Source organism: Dryobates pubescens, chromosome 10 (genome assembly GCF_014839835.1).
Source record: "Dryobates pubescens isolate bDryPub1 chromosome 10, bDryPub1.pri, whole genome shotgun sequence".
NCBI classification, from domain to species: domain Eukaryota; kingdom Metazoa; phylum Chordata; class Aves; order Piciformes; family Picidae; genus Dryobates; species Dryobates pubescens.
The window spans coordinates 25,802,020-25,816,194 of record NC_071621.1 but is presented as its reverse complement, the minus strand read 5'-3'; the positions used below and the strand labels follow the sequence as shown (position 1 = coordinate 25,816,194).

Sequence of the window (14,175 nt, the reverse complement as noted above, 5' to 3'; positions counted from 1 at the left end):
CCCTCAAAACAGGGCAAAAACCCAGGCCTCAAATGCCACCTTGCCCCACCCTGAATCATGCATTAAAAATTAGCCCTGCCAAGGCTGAGCCAGGCCACAAATCTTCTGTGACATGGTAGAGATAAGAAAGTCTGCACCAAGAAGACAGAGGGAGAAGAGCAGGCTGAACAGCCGGTGCTGTTCATTTATAAAGGGGAGATGCAGGCCTGATGAGAATGAAATAACAAAAGATTACACTTTCTGGTCTGCCTCCTTGCACCTCTCTGGTACTTGAAGGACTTTCAACTCCATGGTGAAGACATCCCAGCTCTTAAACCCATAACAGGATAAGACCATAATCTTCAAGACAGATTTTCTTTTACGTTGCCTATATTTACATATGTAGGCATTAGTGCTATGCTTGGGCTTGTTTCATAAGATGGAGAAATAAGCATAATCTGTTTAAAGTTACACATTTGTAATTAAAAAAAAAAGTCATCTGGATAACAAATTAATTGAAGTTTTATATGCTTCTTGAAGAGACAAAAAAAATAAAGGAAAAGATAAAGAAATGTGTACTTTTCCTCCCACTCTGCCTCTCTTCCAGGAAGGGACTAACAGGTGAAGATGAGTAACAAAATTATGTAATACCCTAAAGCAGCCACGAGGAATTATAACTTCACTTCATGACCCTTCAAAAACTTCACTTCAGGCCATTTCACAAATTCCAGTATCTGAGGATGGTCCCCATTTTCCTGAGAGGCAATGCTTGCCCTTTCACAAGGCAGTAAATGAGGAACTCAAAAATCAAAGCTGAGGTTTCTTCTGACACACCTCCATTCACTTATTTCTCCACAGGAGTGAGGAACAACTCAGAAATGGAGAGAAAACTCCTGAAATGCTAAGGCCCAAATATCTTTCTTAAAAGTTATTCTAGTTACTTTACCCTTTGTTATTTGGAACGTTCCTCTAGAGCTTTGTGTCAGTCTTAGACTTGTATTTTCAGATTAGAAAAAAAAAAAGAGGTAAAAAGGAAAAAAAAGCAGCATTACAAAGGTAACTTACTTGGAAATCTGCCATCTTGTGTTACAATGCCAACATACCAATTTTCCAACCCAGTGCATTCTATGATTGTATGATTCATCATATTTGGATTTTTAAGATCTCCTCAGGCTTGCTAACTAGTCAGCCAAGCATATGGGATGAGCCTAGGAGCAACTGCCTAAAACTGATGCAGAGGCTTGCTGCCCCCTATGGACAAACGCTTCACAAGTCTTTACATAACTTAAACTGCTCAGCAAATAGAGCCACCATTCAGGAGAAGGAACATATGCTTAAATATTTAATTATTAAACATAAGTATTCTTAACTGCCTTGAAACTGAAAGTTACTTTGTGTTGGTGACACAGGGCTCAGATTGCAGCAACAGGAAGTGTAGGAACACCAAAGCTAATTTTAAAACTGGCCAATTCTGGAGGCACCTGTGGTGCAGCCATGACAGTACCAAGTCTCATGTTGACCACCCAAATGGTCAACAAGCTTCTACTAAATTTTTCTCCTATGGTTATACAGCTAATAGCATGCAAGCCAACCACTTTAAGCCTCACTTATAGAACCTATGCAGAAGTGACTGTCATGCAGATGCAGCTCATGAGTCACGCCTTTCCACTACATGCTGACCGCCCTCTGAGAAGCCAATGATAAAATGACTGCAAAACTTGCAGTGGGGCAAGAAAGAGGAAACAAACAAAATCTGTATTATTTATCAGTTCCCCTTTCATGAGAAAGTCATACTGGTCTCTTTTCCTCTTCTGCTATTAATGCTTTTAAGATGCTCTTACATTCCAAACTGATTTCAGAATTAATTTGGGAAAACACAAATGATAAAATGCTAATTGTTAAAAAGTTCAGTATCAAAGATATTTAAGTGCAATTTGGACCAAATTTAGATGATTTGTCCTTGGTTTTGCCCAGCTTTGTCTTTAAAAGTTGCCAGAAAGGATTGTCAAGAAAAGACATAGTGCCCCAGAAATAATTTCTAAACATCAGAGATTTCAAAGTCAGGTTAGTTTTCATCCAAGAGCAAAAAAAGTCTGGTTAAAGTAAAATGCATCTCTCCCTTGAACTTTCTTACACACAGGTCTTTTAGCTGATTTTTTTCTTTATATCCCAAACAATAGCCAGGATAGTACCCTAACCCTTCATTTTCCAGGTGAGACAGACCGCTGTATTAAACTCGGGATATAATTCTGGGCTGCTAGAAAAACATTAGGCCTAAGGAAAGTAGCCCTGCTGCTGAAAAAAATCTGTGCTGCTGCTCCTCAATACAGGTTCAATCATTTCTGTAGCTAAGCACCAAATCAAACTAGGGACCACAACCTGCTAGAAAAACCCAACAAAACAAAAAACAACACACACACACACACCCCAGCCCAAACATTCTGGAAGGTAGCTCCCTGGTCAGTATTATGCTCATAGGAGGTGCTAGGGCAGGATGGGTTTTCGGTGGCAATGCCAACTTCAATCATTCCTCAAAACAAACCTCAAGTGTTCTGGAGCATTCTGTGTTTTTCATGTATTTCCATTATGCATAACAGATGCTATCAATTTGGGTTGGACCAAGTTCAACTCCTGAAAGTCTGCAAACACTGTGGTTCACAGGATCTCCCAGAAAGGTGTCTCATTCTGGCTTGAGATTTAAAAGACATGTTCAAAAAGAGATATGAAGTGTTTTGTTCCTTTAGCTGTGTGACCAAGGAACATACACACTGAAAGAGGAAAAAAAAGTATGCAGATCACACAAAAGCTTCAGTCAGTTCATATAACTGCCATTACATCATGAATTTCAATGGAACAGCAATGATGCACATTAGTGGGGTGCCTCTCACTTGGTTTATGTAACTTGCATTTTAAGTCCTAGTCTACATTTACTTGAAATTTTGCCAGCTTGCCTCCAGGCAAATAGAGGCACCAAATCCAAAACCAGAACTACTGCTCGAGTTCTTCCTTATTCACATACTCTAACCCATACATTGATGGATAAGGTATATGTAGTCCTATGACAGTTCCTAATGTCAGTTAATAGACACCTTTTTGTAGAAGGGCAACAGCTAGATAAAAATCTTATATTCTGTTTAAGAGCTTTTGCATTTGAGGACATTCATCCAAATGCAGCTGTGAAGAACAGATATATCTCAAAGTCAAGAAGTGAGACACACCTCTGGAGGTAAAGGAATATCACTTATAATTATATCCTGACTCCACAGGACATAGATGTCCATGTTAAGGTAAGGTCTCAAAGCCCAGCAATATCCAGTTCCTTAACTAGAGACTTTGGATGCTCACAGTGTGCTAGGAGCAAGACCCTTGAAAGCATTCTTGTAAAGGAGAGGGCTGTAATTCATACGAATTACTGCACTTTCTTAATTAGTCAAAGCACTCATCTAAGTAAAGATGCAGTTAAAGCTAGTTCTGAGCAAACAATGTTTAACAGTGGTGTAACAGCACTAAAAAAACCAACATGCCACAAGAGACTACCATATGTTCTTACTGTGGAATAGGCATTCTATGTTACTGTCATTTCCAACAGTACTGCCAAAAACCTCTGAAGCATCTGCAAACACCAGGTGAACCAATATGTTGAGGCAGCAGATAAAAATAACAATAGATGATTGCCTGTCAGAACAAGAAATGGAAGAAACCACATGACTGAAATATCCTTGATCATCATGCCTTGCCTTATTGCACTACTGCATCCCAAGACACTTGAAAAACACTGAATTCCAACTTCAAAGTAAGTAGATTCCAGCCTCTTTTTCCTTTGCTCCAATGAGGTGGCTATCCCAGAATGCATCTTTCATGCTAACAATAGACAATACATACCTACTACAACATTTCTATTACGACTGGTGGCAGCATTTTCCATGACTGCATTTAACAATGCAACACATGCTAATTTATCCTGCAACAATACAAGAACACTTGTGAAGTGACAATATTTTGATGCAGTCCTCACATTGTGGTGCTTTAAATAACGTTCCTTTTGGCAATGGTCACTGTGGAGTTAATGCACATTTATGCTACTTTTTTCTGGAGATACAGCAATCTTGCTAAAGATTATATACAAGTAGCTATTATACTGCAGGGAATACTGAGAATCAATACTACATTGCCTGGGGGAATATCATCTAAAGGAAAAAACTACATATACTTGTGGATACAATGATTTATTTTACTCCGTGCTTCAAGTATTAAATTTAAGCTCATTGCTTCAGCATATGTACTGTTAAGATTTGGAAAGAGGATACTAAAAGGACACCAACTGATCAATCAACACAGCCATTCTTATGTTCTTTTGTAATGTGCTACCTATTTAGAAACTGCAGCCAAATTAAGTTTCACTGCCTGTAAGTTAGCAATCAGTTACTTTTAAACCAGTTTGAAGGAAGGTATTTATGCCACAATAAATCAACAAGGTGCTGTAAACTTCAGCAGTTACTGAATTGTCATCAGCTAAGACCCACATTTCTCAAGGACGATAAAAGCCATTCCACCTGCTGAGAAAACAGGTTGCTACATAGAAGAGGAAGGCCCAAGCCAGTGTGAGAATTCTTCATGGAAAAATGAAATGTCCAGTGACTGAAAATGAAAAGATGGTAACAAGTAGAGCAGAAGTCATAAAAAGATTTGAAATAGAGCCATGTATGAGCACTTGTAGTTAGGACTAAAGGTCCATCCAATCTCCAAAAGTAGTCAAGAATGGTCTAACAACCATTAGTATCTAAAGTAGGCCAAGCAGCAGGAAACACTGTTAACCTTAAGTAGCAGTATGGCTTGCTTTGCTATTTCCATTAATGCTTATTCACTAGCACCTATAGACTAAATTACTTCATATTAAATAGAGGTATAAACGAAAAGTTGGAACTCCCAAGGCTCCACATTGTACTTGTAAGTCTAGCTCCATCACTGCAAACTTTAGCTCAGGATAAAATGCTCATGAAGAACCAGAGTCTTCACTTTGAAACTGTAATGAGATCAGTATTTAGGCATACAGAACAAGACCAAAATTCAGAAGGAACCACTGCTGCACAACCCAAGAGCATTTCCTCTCTAAGATTACAGTTTAGGGGGAAAAAAAACATTCACACATTATTTGAATTCTTACAAATCCCAAATCCTCATCCAAAAACTTTTATAAGATGCAATAATTTGACTCCAGCCCCAGTCTTGTAGGCATATGCACTAAATTCCCCTCTGGATCCCTGCCAAATCACTTCAGTAATTAATGAAGTAGGCTATTTACTTTTAATCCGTGCCACCTTTCCATAAAGGCAATATAACTGGTATTCTGCTTTACAGATGTGAACCAAAGAATATCAAGTTTCAAATAAATGTCCCTTTTGCTACTTGCTGCATAACAAACAGAATCGAAGACAGCAGACACATACAGGTACTGCCTTCTGACCATCAGACCAGGAAAGCAAAAAAATCCCTTAAAGGAGATTTGAAGATGGCATTGAAATTCCTCTAGTATGTATAACTTAGCAGCAATTTTGTAAGGTTTTAAGAAAAAAGGTGTATAAACCAACTTAAAAATTTGGCTCTTGGAAAGTGTGCCGAACATCTTAATGAGTGTTCAGCTATTAAAAGAGGCGTTGTAACACTCTACTGCAAGTGCTGCCTTAGCCCTCTATTAAACGGAGAATGTGTTTGCTTATTTCTGCAATACTCTTCTAGGCCCTTTTTTTGGGCTGGAAGTTTTTGTATCTTCTTTCTTCTCTCCCTAAGATTCTTTCTCTTTCCAATTCCCCTTTCCATCTTGACTTTCCACCTCCACTTTTCTCTTGACTTTCATAACCAGTACATACAAGATGTCAAAATTGAAGCAATGGCAGTTGTGTAAAAAGCAAATGCCATTTCTCCTCAGCTAGCTAGTATTTTTCCTTCATACAAAAGGGAAAATATGACCATGACGTCTTCTGGGGAGTCACCTGAGCATTCACATTCCAAGATGATGGGGCATTTACCTACCCTCTTCTTGTCTCCGAGGAAGAAAAATAGGACAGATCAGATCTCCACACAAAAATTCATCAGAACTTAGATCTCTTCACCCTTTGGTTCTGCACTAAAGCAGCATATTACACTTCTCTCCACTGCACAGATCAGATAGACCATTAATCCATAACCAGAGGCTGCTCTGCTGAACTAGTTTTGCCATATAAAACCACTTTCAAATTTAAATGAAGAGCTTCTGTATGTAAGCATCTGTTAAGCAAGCACAGGGGTGACCAAGACCACTAATGGAAGAATACATAAATAGAAGTCCAAATATAAGGCTTGTAAGTTTTACATTTTTCTCTCCTCAAACATGTTACTTATCACCTGGCAGAAGTGACCTAAGTCAACTGAAATAAAGGGCCTGACATTAAAAGGATATAATTTGGAGGAAGGAAGTTCCAACTTAAGACTTGATTGGCTAGTGCAAGATAACGCTGAAACACTGAAGACATCTGAGCATTGAGGTTTTCACGTCTGCTGAATTCCTGAAGTACCTCTACTGTGAGCATGAAGATCTGCCGCAGATCATCCTCCTACAGTCAGAACAAAGACAATGTATTAATAGCCTCGCAGTTATTAACTGAAATGGTGATTAAAACCAAATACTTTTCTAAAGAAAAAATAATTTTCTGTTTTCACTTTTTCATTAAAACACAGAAAATATTCTGAAGTTGTCAGTCAGAACCACCCTCCCCTTTCACCAAAATGAATAGATTGTGTTTGTAAAGAATAAGGGGAAAAAAAAAAAGCACTCTCATAAATACTATTCATTACAAGAAAAGCTTAACAATACATTTTTAACAACTGGTGGAGGAGAGAGTTGGTCTTTGGCATGAAAAGAAGTTGGTAAGTTGTTCCCCAACAGTCAGTTTAAAGCAATGCCTTGACAAAAACATTTCTGCCTGGACAAACAATACATCTGAGACAACCAGACTACACCATCTGCAATAATATTTTTAAATACATAGCTCTCCTTGGCTTTAAACCAAAGCTATATTTAAGACTATCATTGTTCCACAGAGTATTCGTTTTGTTTGTAATTGGTAGCCAAGGAATTAAAGAGTCCAACCACATAAAGATCTGTAGCTCTACATTCATGAAGTGGACAAAAAGAGGCTGCACCTTTTTGATACAAGTTTTGGTTTGTTTTTTTAAAACCCACAATATCAACTTTCCTGAAGTAATCAGTATCTGCATTTAAAATGCAATATTTCTCCTCTTAAATGCTGCTAGGCACACTGTACCTAAATGCACCTGGCCCAAGGAAAATACTGCTTCTCAGTATTTAAATTTTAGAAGGACAGGTAGCATATATTGATAGAGAGTTGGTTTACCTGAAATATACGTTTACAGTTACCATGGAACTCCATGCTTAGTCCAATGTTGCTGGTTTTACTTGAACTTGAGAACTCGCTCAACAATGCCGTTAAAATGGAACAGGCCAAAGTTTGCTATAAAAAAACAACACAAACAACAAAATAAGGGGGAATAATATAACTAAAAGACATCCAATAACATAATACCACCTACAATGTCCTCACTTTTTTTTTTTCTTAACACTTTTTATCACTATTACTTCAGTTTCTTCTAACACAAGCTAGAACAAGTCAGACTGTCGGGAGCATAGACCCTTGTATAAATCATCCCTGCAATCATCAATGCTTAGTCCTTCCAAAAGAACTTCAAGTATTTGAGCAATATAAAGGCTATCACCTGTGTGATCATCACTACAAAGTGTAAGCAGACTTACTGCAGTTTTCCAGCCTTGCTTTGTACTTTCCCTGCGCACAAGTCTTTGCCAGTGTTATGTTTAGGGAAGATTCATTTTCCACTTATTGCTATGGATCTAATAGTTAAGTTACTCTGAAGTTTGTTTTGGCCCTTCTTTGCATTTGCTACACTAACCATATTGGTGTTTGAGCATGATTAAATTTGTATCACCAAAAGTGATAAAAGCTAGTCAGAAATGTCACCTGCAATACCCTGTCTGCTACAGCTTTTTCCCCTCATATCCCATGGGGGGGGGTGTAGGAAACAACAGAGAGGAACAAGCAAAAAGCTCTGATGCTTGAAAGCTTTTGGATACTTCCCACCAAAGAGAAACACCCACAAGCTTTAGAAATAACCTTTAAAATTACTCTATTAGAATGTCTCTGAAGTGACATAAAAATTGGTATGAAGAAGGCACATTAGAGAGACAGATCCATAAAGACTGAAAGTTTAAATACCTTCTTCGGTCTCAGAATTTAACATCAGGTAAGCCAAATGCTTATCCTAGAACACAACTTCCAATACAGCTTTCCTTCATGCAACATACTGCTCCAGCCTTTGCTACTGTTTTCTGAAACAAACTTGCTAAACAGCATTTTTTCCTGATGCCAGTAACCACCACCACCACTTTTATTACATTTTTTAAAAACAGACCATTACACAGAAAGGGAAGTAAATATTGTGCAGTGGAGCTGCAAGTAGCACGCCTGAGGCATGCCATACGTGACTGTGACGAGCACAATAGAAACTCTACACCCATTAAATAAAAGACACTTTTTGTTAAAGAGATGTTCTGAACAAAAAACTTCAAAATTATTGGCTATCCTCCCAGACTGTTTGGAGCCAAGGTGGCAGGGATGGACAGAGAGATAGGAATTGCTAAAGGGTCATGCATGCCAGCAAGTGTCCAGGGGTTAAACTGAAATATGCACACTACCTCTGAACACCCGAAAGATTAAAGTGGAGATGATACTATTTATGCAAGCTCATACAACAGCTGAGACCAGTGCCATCCACCCACCAACTGCAACATCTTTGTTCAGAAATGCCTCTGAAGTCAGTACCTTGACCCCACAGACAACTAGTTATCTTAGCCAGTATACACTAAATTAACATTCTTACTTGCTAAATAAGTTCTGGACAGATCAAACGCAGTGGGCTTCGTGATAACATATGGGTCTTCTACTACATAACAAAGCTGTACAGTAGACCAGCATATTGCTGGTCAGTTGCTAAATCCAAGATACCCCATCTTAAATAATTCTTTATTTCAAGTGAACTGTTTCTCAACTACAGTCACATGTCATGTATGATAAAAGCAGCGTTTAGCCAGTCAAAACCAGCATTGCACTTTAAACTACTCCAGCAAAAATACAATTATCAGTTCCATACTAGACTTAGAAGTATTGCTAATTAGCTCAAACGTTTATTTCATTATTTTATTACCAATGTAGGGGAAAAAAATAATCTAGATACACATTCTTTAAAAAGATAGTGTAGGTTAACACAGACTTTTAAGTCCAACACTAAAAGTTTCATATGAGAATGATTAATCTGGGTTAAAAAAAATGCAAACCAACAAACAAAACAAACAAAAACCCAAACAAAAAACCCAACCCCAAAACAACACACATAAAATGCCACCAAAACAGTGAAGTTTGGCTCTAGAACAATGCTTCAGATAAGAATACATGTTTTTAAAGCAGAGTTGTCAGAGAACACTGCCTAAACTTTATGATGTGCCAGGAGACACAGAAAGTCTCACAAGGCTCTCTAAAATGTAGGCTTTTATTTGATGCTGGAATTAGTGACACACTGATACTTTTCAGCTCAGAGAAGTCATAATGCAAGAACATGATTAGTTGAAATTACAAATCTGGACAGTTTGATGCTCTGTAACATACCGTGCTCACCATGTGGCATTAATGACCACAACAGCTTGGTGAAAACTAATCTGCTTCTGTTTCATTATGCAAAGATCTTCACACCAAGTCACCATCCAGACCACTACTGGACAAGAAGGGCAGTGATGCAGACTAACCATCACTTGCAGATGGTAGCCAATTATTGGAAAAGAAATTAGGAAGTTCAAATGATAGGTAAAGAGCAATAGGCAAAAACAAACAAAAATGTTTGCCCCCCCAGTGATTACAAATAGTTAATATTAGCTGAAATAACAGGTATTTTCTCCCTCCATTTTCTCCAGTTTGTTTATATGGTAAATAATAATTTATCCTTTCTGTTTGGTTAGTAATATGCTATTGCATGATAGAAGTGTGTTCAGATTATTTTGTATACTTTTCTCCTGATTTCAAGGAGAAATTGAAAGAGAAAGTTAAATTTCAGGATTGATGGTAAAGAAATCTCTTCAAAGATGTAAAAAGCAGTGCATGCAGCCAGGCTAACTGAATCTGCCAAGTGCTGCAAAGAGCCTGATAAAGCAGCTTGAGTGGCGACCTGCCCTCCTGATTTCAGCAAGAGCTGTTTCAGGTACCTCTGACATCAGTACCTGCTTTGAGCATGCAAGGTGAAGCACATCATTACTAGAGATTTACTTTAATCCCTCTAGAAGCCTCACTCACAGTAAAAACTTGGCCACATTGCACCCCTCCACGCTGCTTCAACTGAAATTCCAGCATCCTACCAACTCCATCACCTTGCAAATCCTGCCCTATTCCCTCACTAACCCTCCCTCACTAACCCAAGGGTAATCTGCAGGCACATCCATCCCTTCCTGTCACTATCTGCACCTCTTGCATCTTTGAGGAATTATAAGTACTCCTTTATATACAAGTCACCAGAACATGTGAAGACTAAAGATAAAGATACCGGTCAGGAGTTTAAAAGTTACTGCAACAGGCTGAGAGGAAATTGCTTGAGACTGGTTTCCTAGAAGGCAGGTGTCAGCCTCCAGGGTTTTAGCTTACAGACAAGAGCAGAGGTATAGATCAAGACCTGCGCCCTTTCCTTGCAATGTCAAGCATTTGCTTAGAGCTGTGTGTAAAACCCACACTGCTTCCAAGACTGCCTGTATAGGAATTTATATAGATAGTTGTGCATAGCAGCAGGATTGCCATTTTCATAGGAACATTAACTAATGAGCTGAAAGAACATGTGCTCTGCCATCTATAGAACTCTTCTCACATTATAAATTTTACCAAAAGGAAAATTTTACTTTATGAAAAGTAACTTTACTGACAGTTAACTACTAATATTTTTAGTACATTTTAAAATTTGCATGTATGTTTGATATGAAGGCACTAAGTACCTTAACACAAATGCAGGCTCTTACAAGAAAGATTTAAAAAGAAATCTGAAAAAACAACGTAATTTCAGGCAAATCAATCCAGTTGTGCTCTGTGAAGTAAAATTACACAACAAAAGTGAATGCCTTTAATACATGTAAAGCCCTGGGGTGGAGAGGCTTTTTTGTTTTGTAGTGGGTTTTTTGAAGGCTTCTGCCCCACCACAGAAGAGATTAAGAATCCAATTTAGTAATATCATACAGTAATAAGCAGAAAATGCACATGACTCTGGGCATCACACTGAAAGTCAGATCTGAATGTCTAGTGTGCAGTAATGCCATTAACTTCATACCAGTAAAAGTACACCTCTGAACCTAGTTTGACTCACTCGCTAGCCATTTCACTAGTTCTGCCACAAGTACATACCCAAACAATAACCCCATCTAACAAAATGAAATACTCCTCTTGTTGAGAGGGGACTGCCTCTGAGAATAGCTTGGCACTCACCCCAGTTAGCTTTATTACCAGGAATAAACTTTATGAAAGATCACTATACATAAAATAGACCCTCAGCTGCTCAAACAGAAGATCAATGGGACTTGTGATAAGAGATTAACTTGGCAATCAGATACCCAGCAGTAACATCGTTTTAGTGGGTTTCTTTTCAAATTGCCCTAATAAAACACAGACACCACAGAAAGACCATGCACTATTTTAACAGTAAGCAACATTTATACACTCTTCATAAAACTCCGTTGCAGAAGGTAAATGCAACTTACTCCTCCAGATGGAATGTCCCCTATAACAAAAGCTAAAGCCATAATGTTTGAAGGGATTTCACACTTGTGCCTGGACCGCCTATGGAATAAGTGAACTGCTTCGTTTGAGAGTAGTTAGGTTACAAAGTATCTGAAAAGAAGAGGAGTTCAAATACAGCTTAGGAAAAAAAACGCACATGTGGTACACCTGCTCTGAGTCTGGAAAAAAACCAACCAAACCAACAACCCAGAGCGAGTAGAACAAACTGCAACACCCAAAATGTTTCCTCTGTTCCGAAATTCAGAGCAGAGATACAGCTAGCTTGCCAGAGGTTTGATAATTCATTTTAGAACAAAACCTGAAACTACCAAGCCACACCCCCCTCCCCCCCATCTTCTGCAAGTATCATTTACACCTACAGAAAAAAACCCTGTAAGTCTATTTAAAAGAATAAAGATCTCACCTGAACAGAGCAAATCATAACATCTGCCCTGCTACAGGAGATCACTGCCAGCCTGAATATGCATTTAGAGGACTTCTGTCTCCACCCATATAATGTAAACTCTGTTACTAAAACCAAAGGGAAGCCACAAGAAGCATTTAATAATATCCCTAACCAGCTAATTTTAACTTGTACAAGAGCAGGAAGAATGAAAGAGGAAATCTGTCAGAGATAGGATTTTACTGTACTTTAGGTGATAAAATTCTGTACTGAAAACATGTCAAAAACAATTTTATCAAATTATTCAAAGTTTCCTTTATAAAGGTGGTAATATATTCCTTCCCTCACTTCCTTGAATAAGCACAGCTGGATTTCCTAACATTTCCAAACTAAATCCCTAGAATGTGAGCTGCAACTCCAAATGGAAAGGTTAACAGGACGATCATGAGGCCAAAAGAAATACCATTATGTACACCAAATAACTGGGGCCACTCCAGCTTTTCAGCTTGTGAGCAATGAAAGGGAGGAAACCCAGAAGCTCAAGTAGTATTTCCCAAACAAAGCAAACCAGAATATATTCTGAAGAAATGTAAGAAAGCATCAGCAAAATCCCACCAGATTTTATCTCTTTATTCTTTCTCAAATGAGCCAACTGGTGAAAAAAGCTGTGGAGAAGGGTCAGGATGATAGGAATAGGACTGTCAGCAGTAAAGGACCATCTGAGTACTGCACCCCTTTCCTTCTCTTCCCTCTGCCACCATGCAAAAACAGATGAGCAGTACCAGGTTAACACATCACACATACAGTGGCATAACGGGCAAGACCCTGCCTCCCTTCCTTTGAGGCAATCAGGCTAACAAAGCAAGGGAAGCCTCCAAGGTTGAACTGAGAAAGAGAAAAATCAATTCCTCGGTGAATCACTGGGGGCCACAGGAAGATCTTGTGGCATGTGAAGCATGCAGTCTTTGGCCAAAGAGAGAAAGGAAGTAGCAGTCTCTACTAATAATGGAAGAGGTCCAGGCAGAGTTTGCTGGAGCTTAAGAGTGCAAAACATGGTTTTCTTCATTTCTCCAGGGACAGGCAAAGCTATGAGGTAGGAATCAGAAGCAGGGGGAAAAAAAGTAATCTCAAAGAAAAAGTGAATGTCTAAAAATTCTTTATCTGGAGGTAACATATCCTTCTCCAGTTTCTTGTCTGAAAGGCAACAGCTGAATCTTCACTCCAACAGTATTTGCATGAACAAATCCAAGACTTTTCCTTAAATTTAAAATAATGAATAGTAAGACTAGCCATGCAGCTTGCCATCAGTATCACCCAGCTTTAAATATATATCATCCTGGCAACTGCTCTTTGGTGAGCAGCTGTCCCCTCTCCCCCCACTTTTCCCAGTGCTCATTCCTGGTCCTTCTTGTCCGCCTCTGCCTGCCATACTGTCAGATACACCAAATGAGCTGCATTACATGGCTGTGCTCCACAGCAGGTCTGCTTAAAGAAAAATAAAAGAGAAGTTAGGAGGGGGAAGTCTGATTGGTAGACTCCTACACAGACTGAGTATATTACTGAATGTATATATTCAGAAGGGCAGTACCTCTGAGAGGAGGAGAGACTAAAGACTGAACAGGTAGGAGCAGCAAAGAGGTTTTTTCCCCTACATCTTATCTGTGTGTCACATAGTTGTAACACATGGAAAGGCAAATTTTCCTCCTTCCCAGTGAGTCTCTGATGTCTACAGGTGAGGGCCTCCACACCTGCACATCTCATGAGATGGCAGAATTGAAGAAACAAAGATTCCTGGATGCCATACATAGAACAGGGGACACACATCTCTCTTCTGGATGACATCTCCTCACTTTCCAGACTTGCTTTTGACATTGTAGCTCTACTGCAAATTCGTAAATATTGTAAATACTGGGTGCTATCAAT

At 38.8% G+C, this 14,175-nt stretch overlaps 1 protein-coding gene across 1 annotated transcript in view; it reads right to left on the bottom strand.

Annotated features, from left to right (window-relative positions):
- The window catches only part of XPO4 (exportin 4), a 76,660-nt gene that overhangs the window by 30,608 nt on the left and 31,877 nt on the right, over nucleotides 1–14,175 (bottom strand). The window contains exons 5-6 of the mRNA XM_054164680.1: nucleotides 7,371–7,487; nucleotides 6,416–6,569 (exon numbers count right to left, since the gene is read on the bottom strand). Of these exons, the coding sequence (XP_054020655.1) occupies nucleotides 6,416–6,569; nucleotides 7,371–7,487 (271 nt within the window). The remainder of the gene's footprint in view (nucleotides 1–6,415; nucleotides 6,570–7,370; nucleotides 7,488–14,175) is intronic.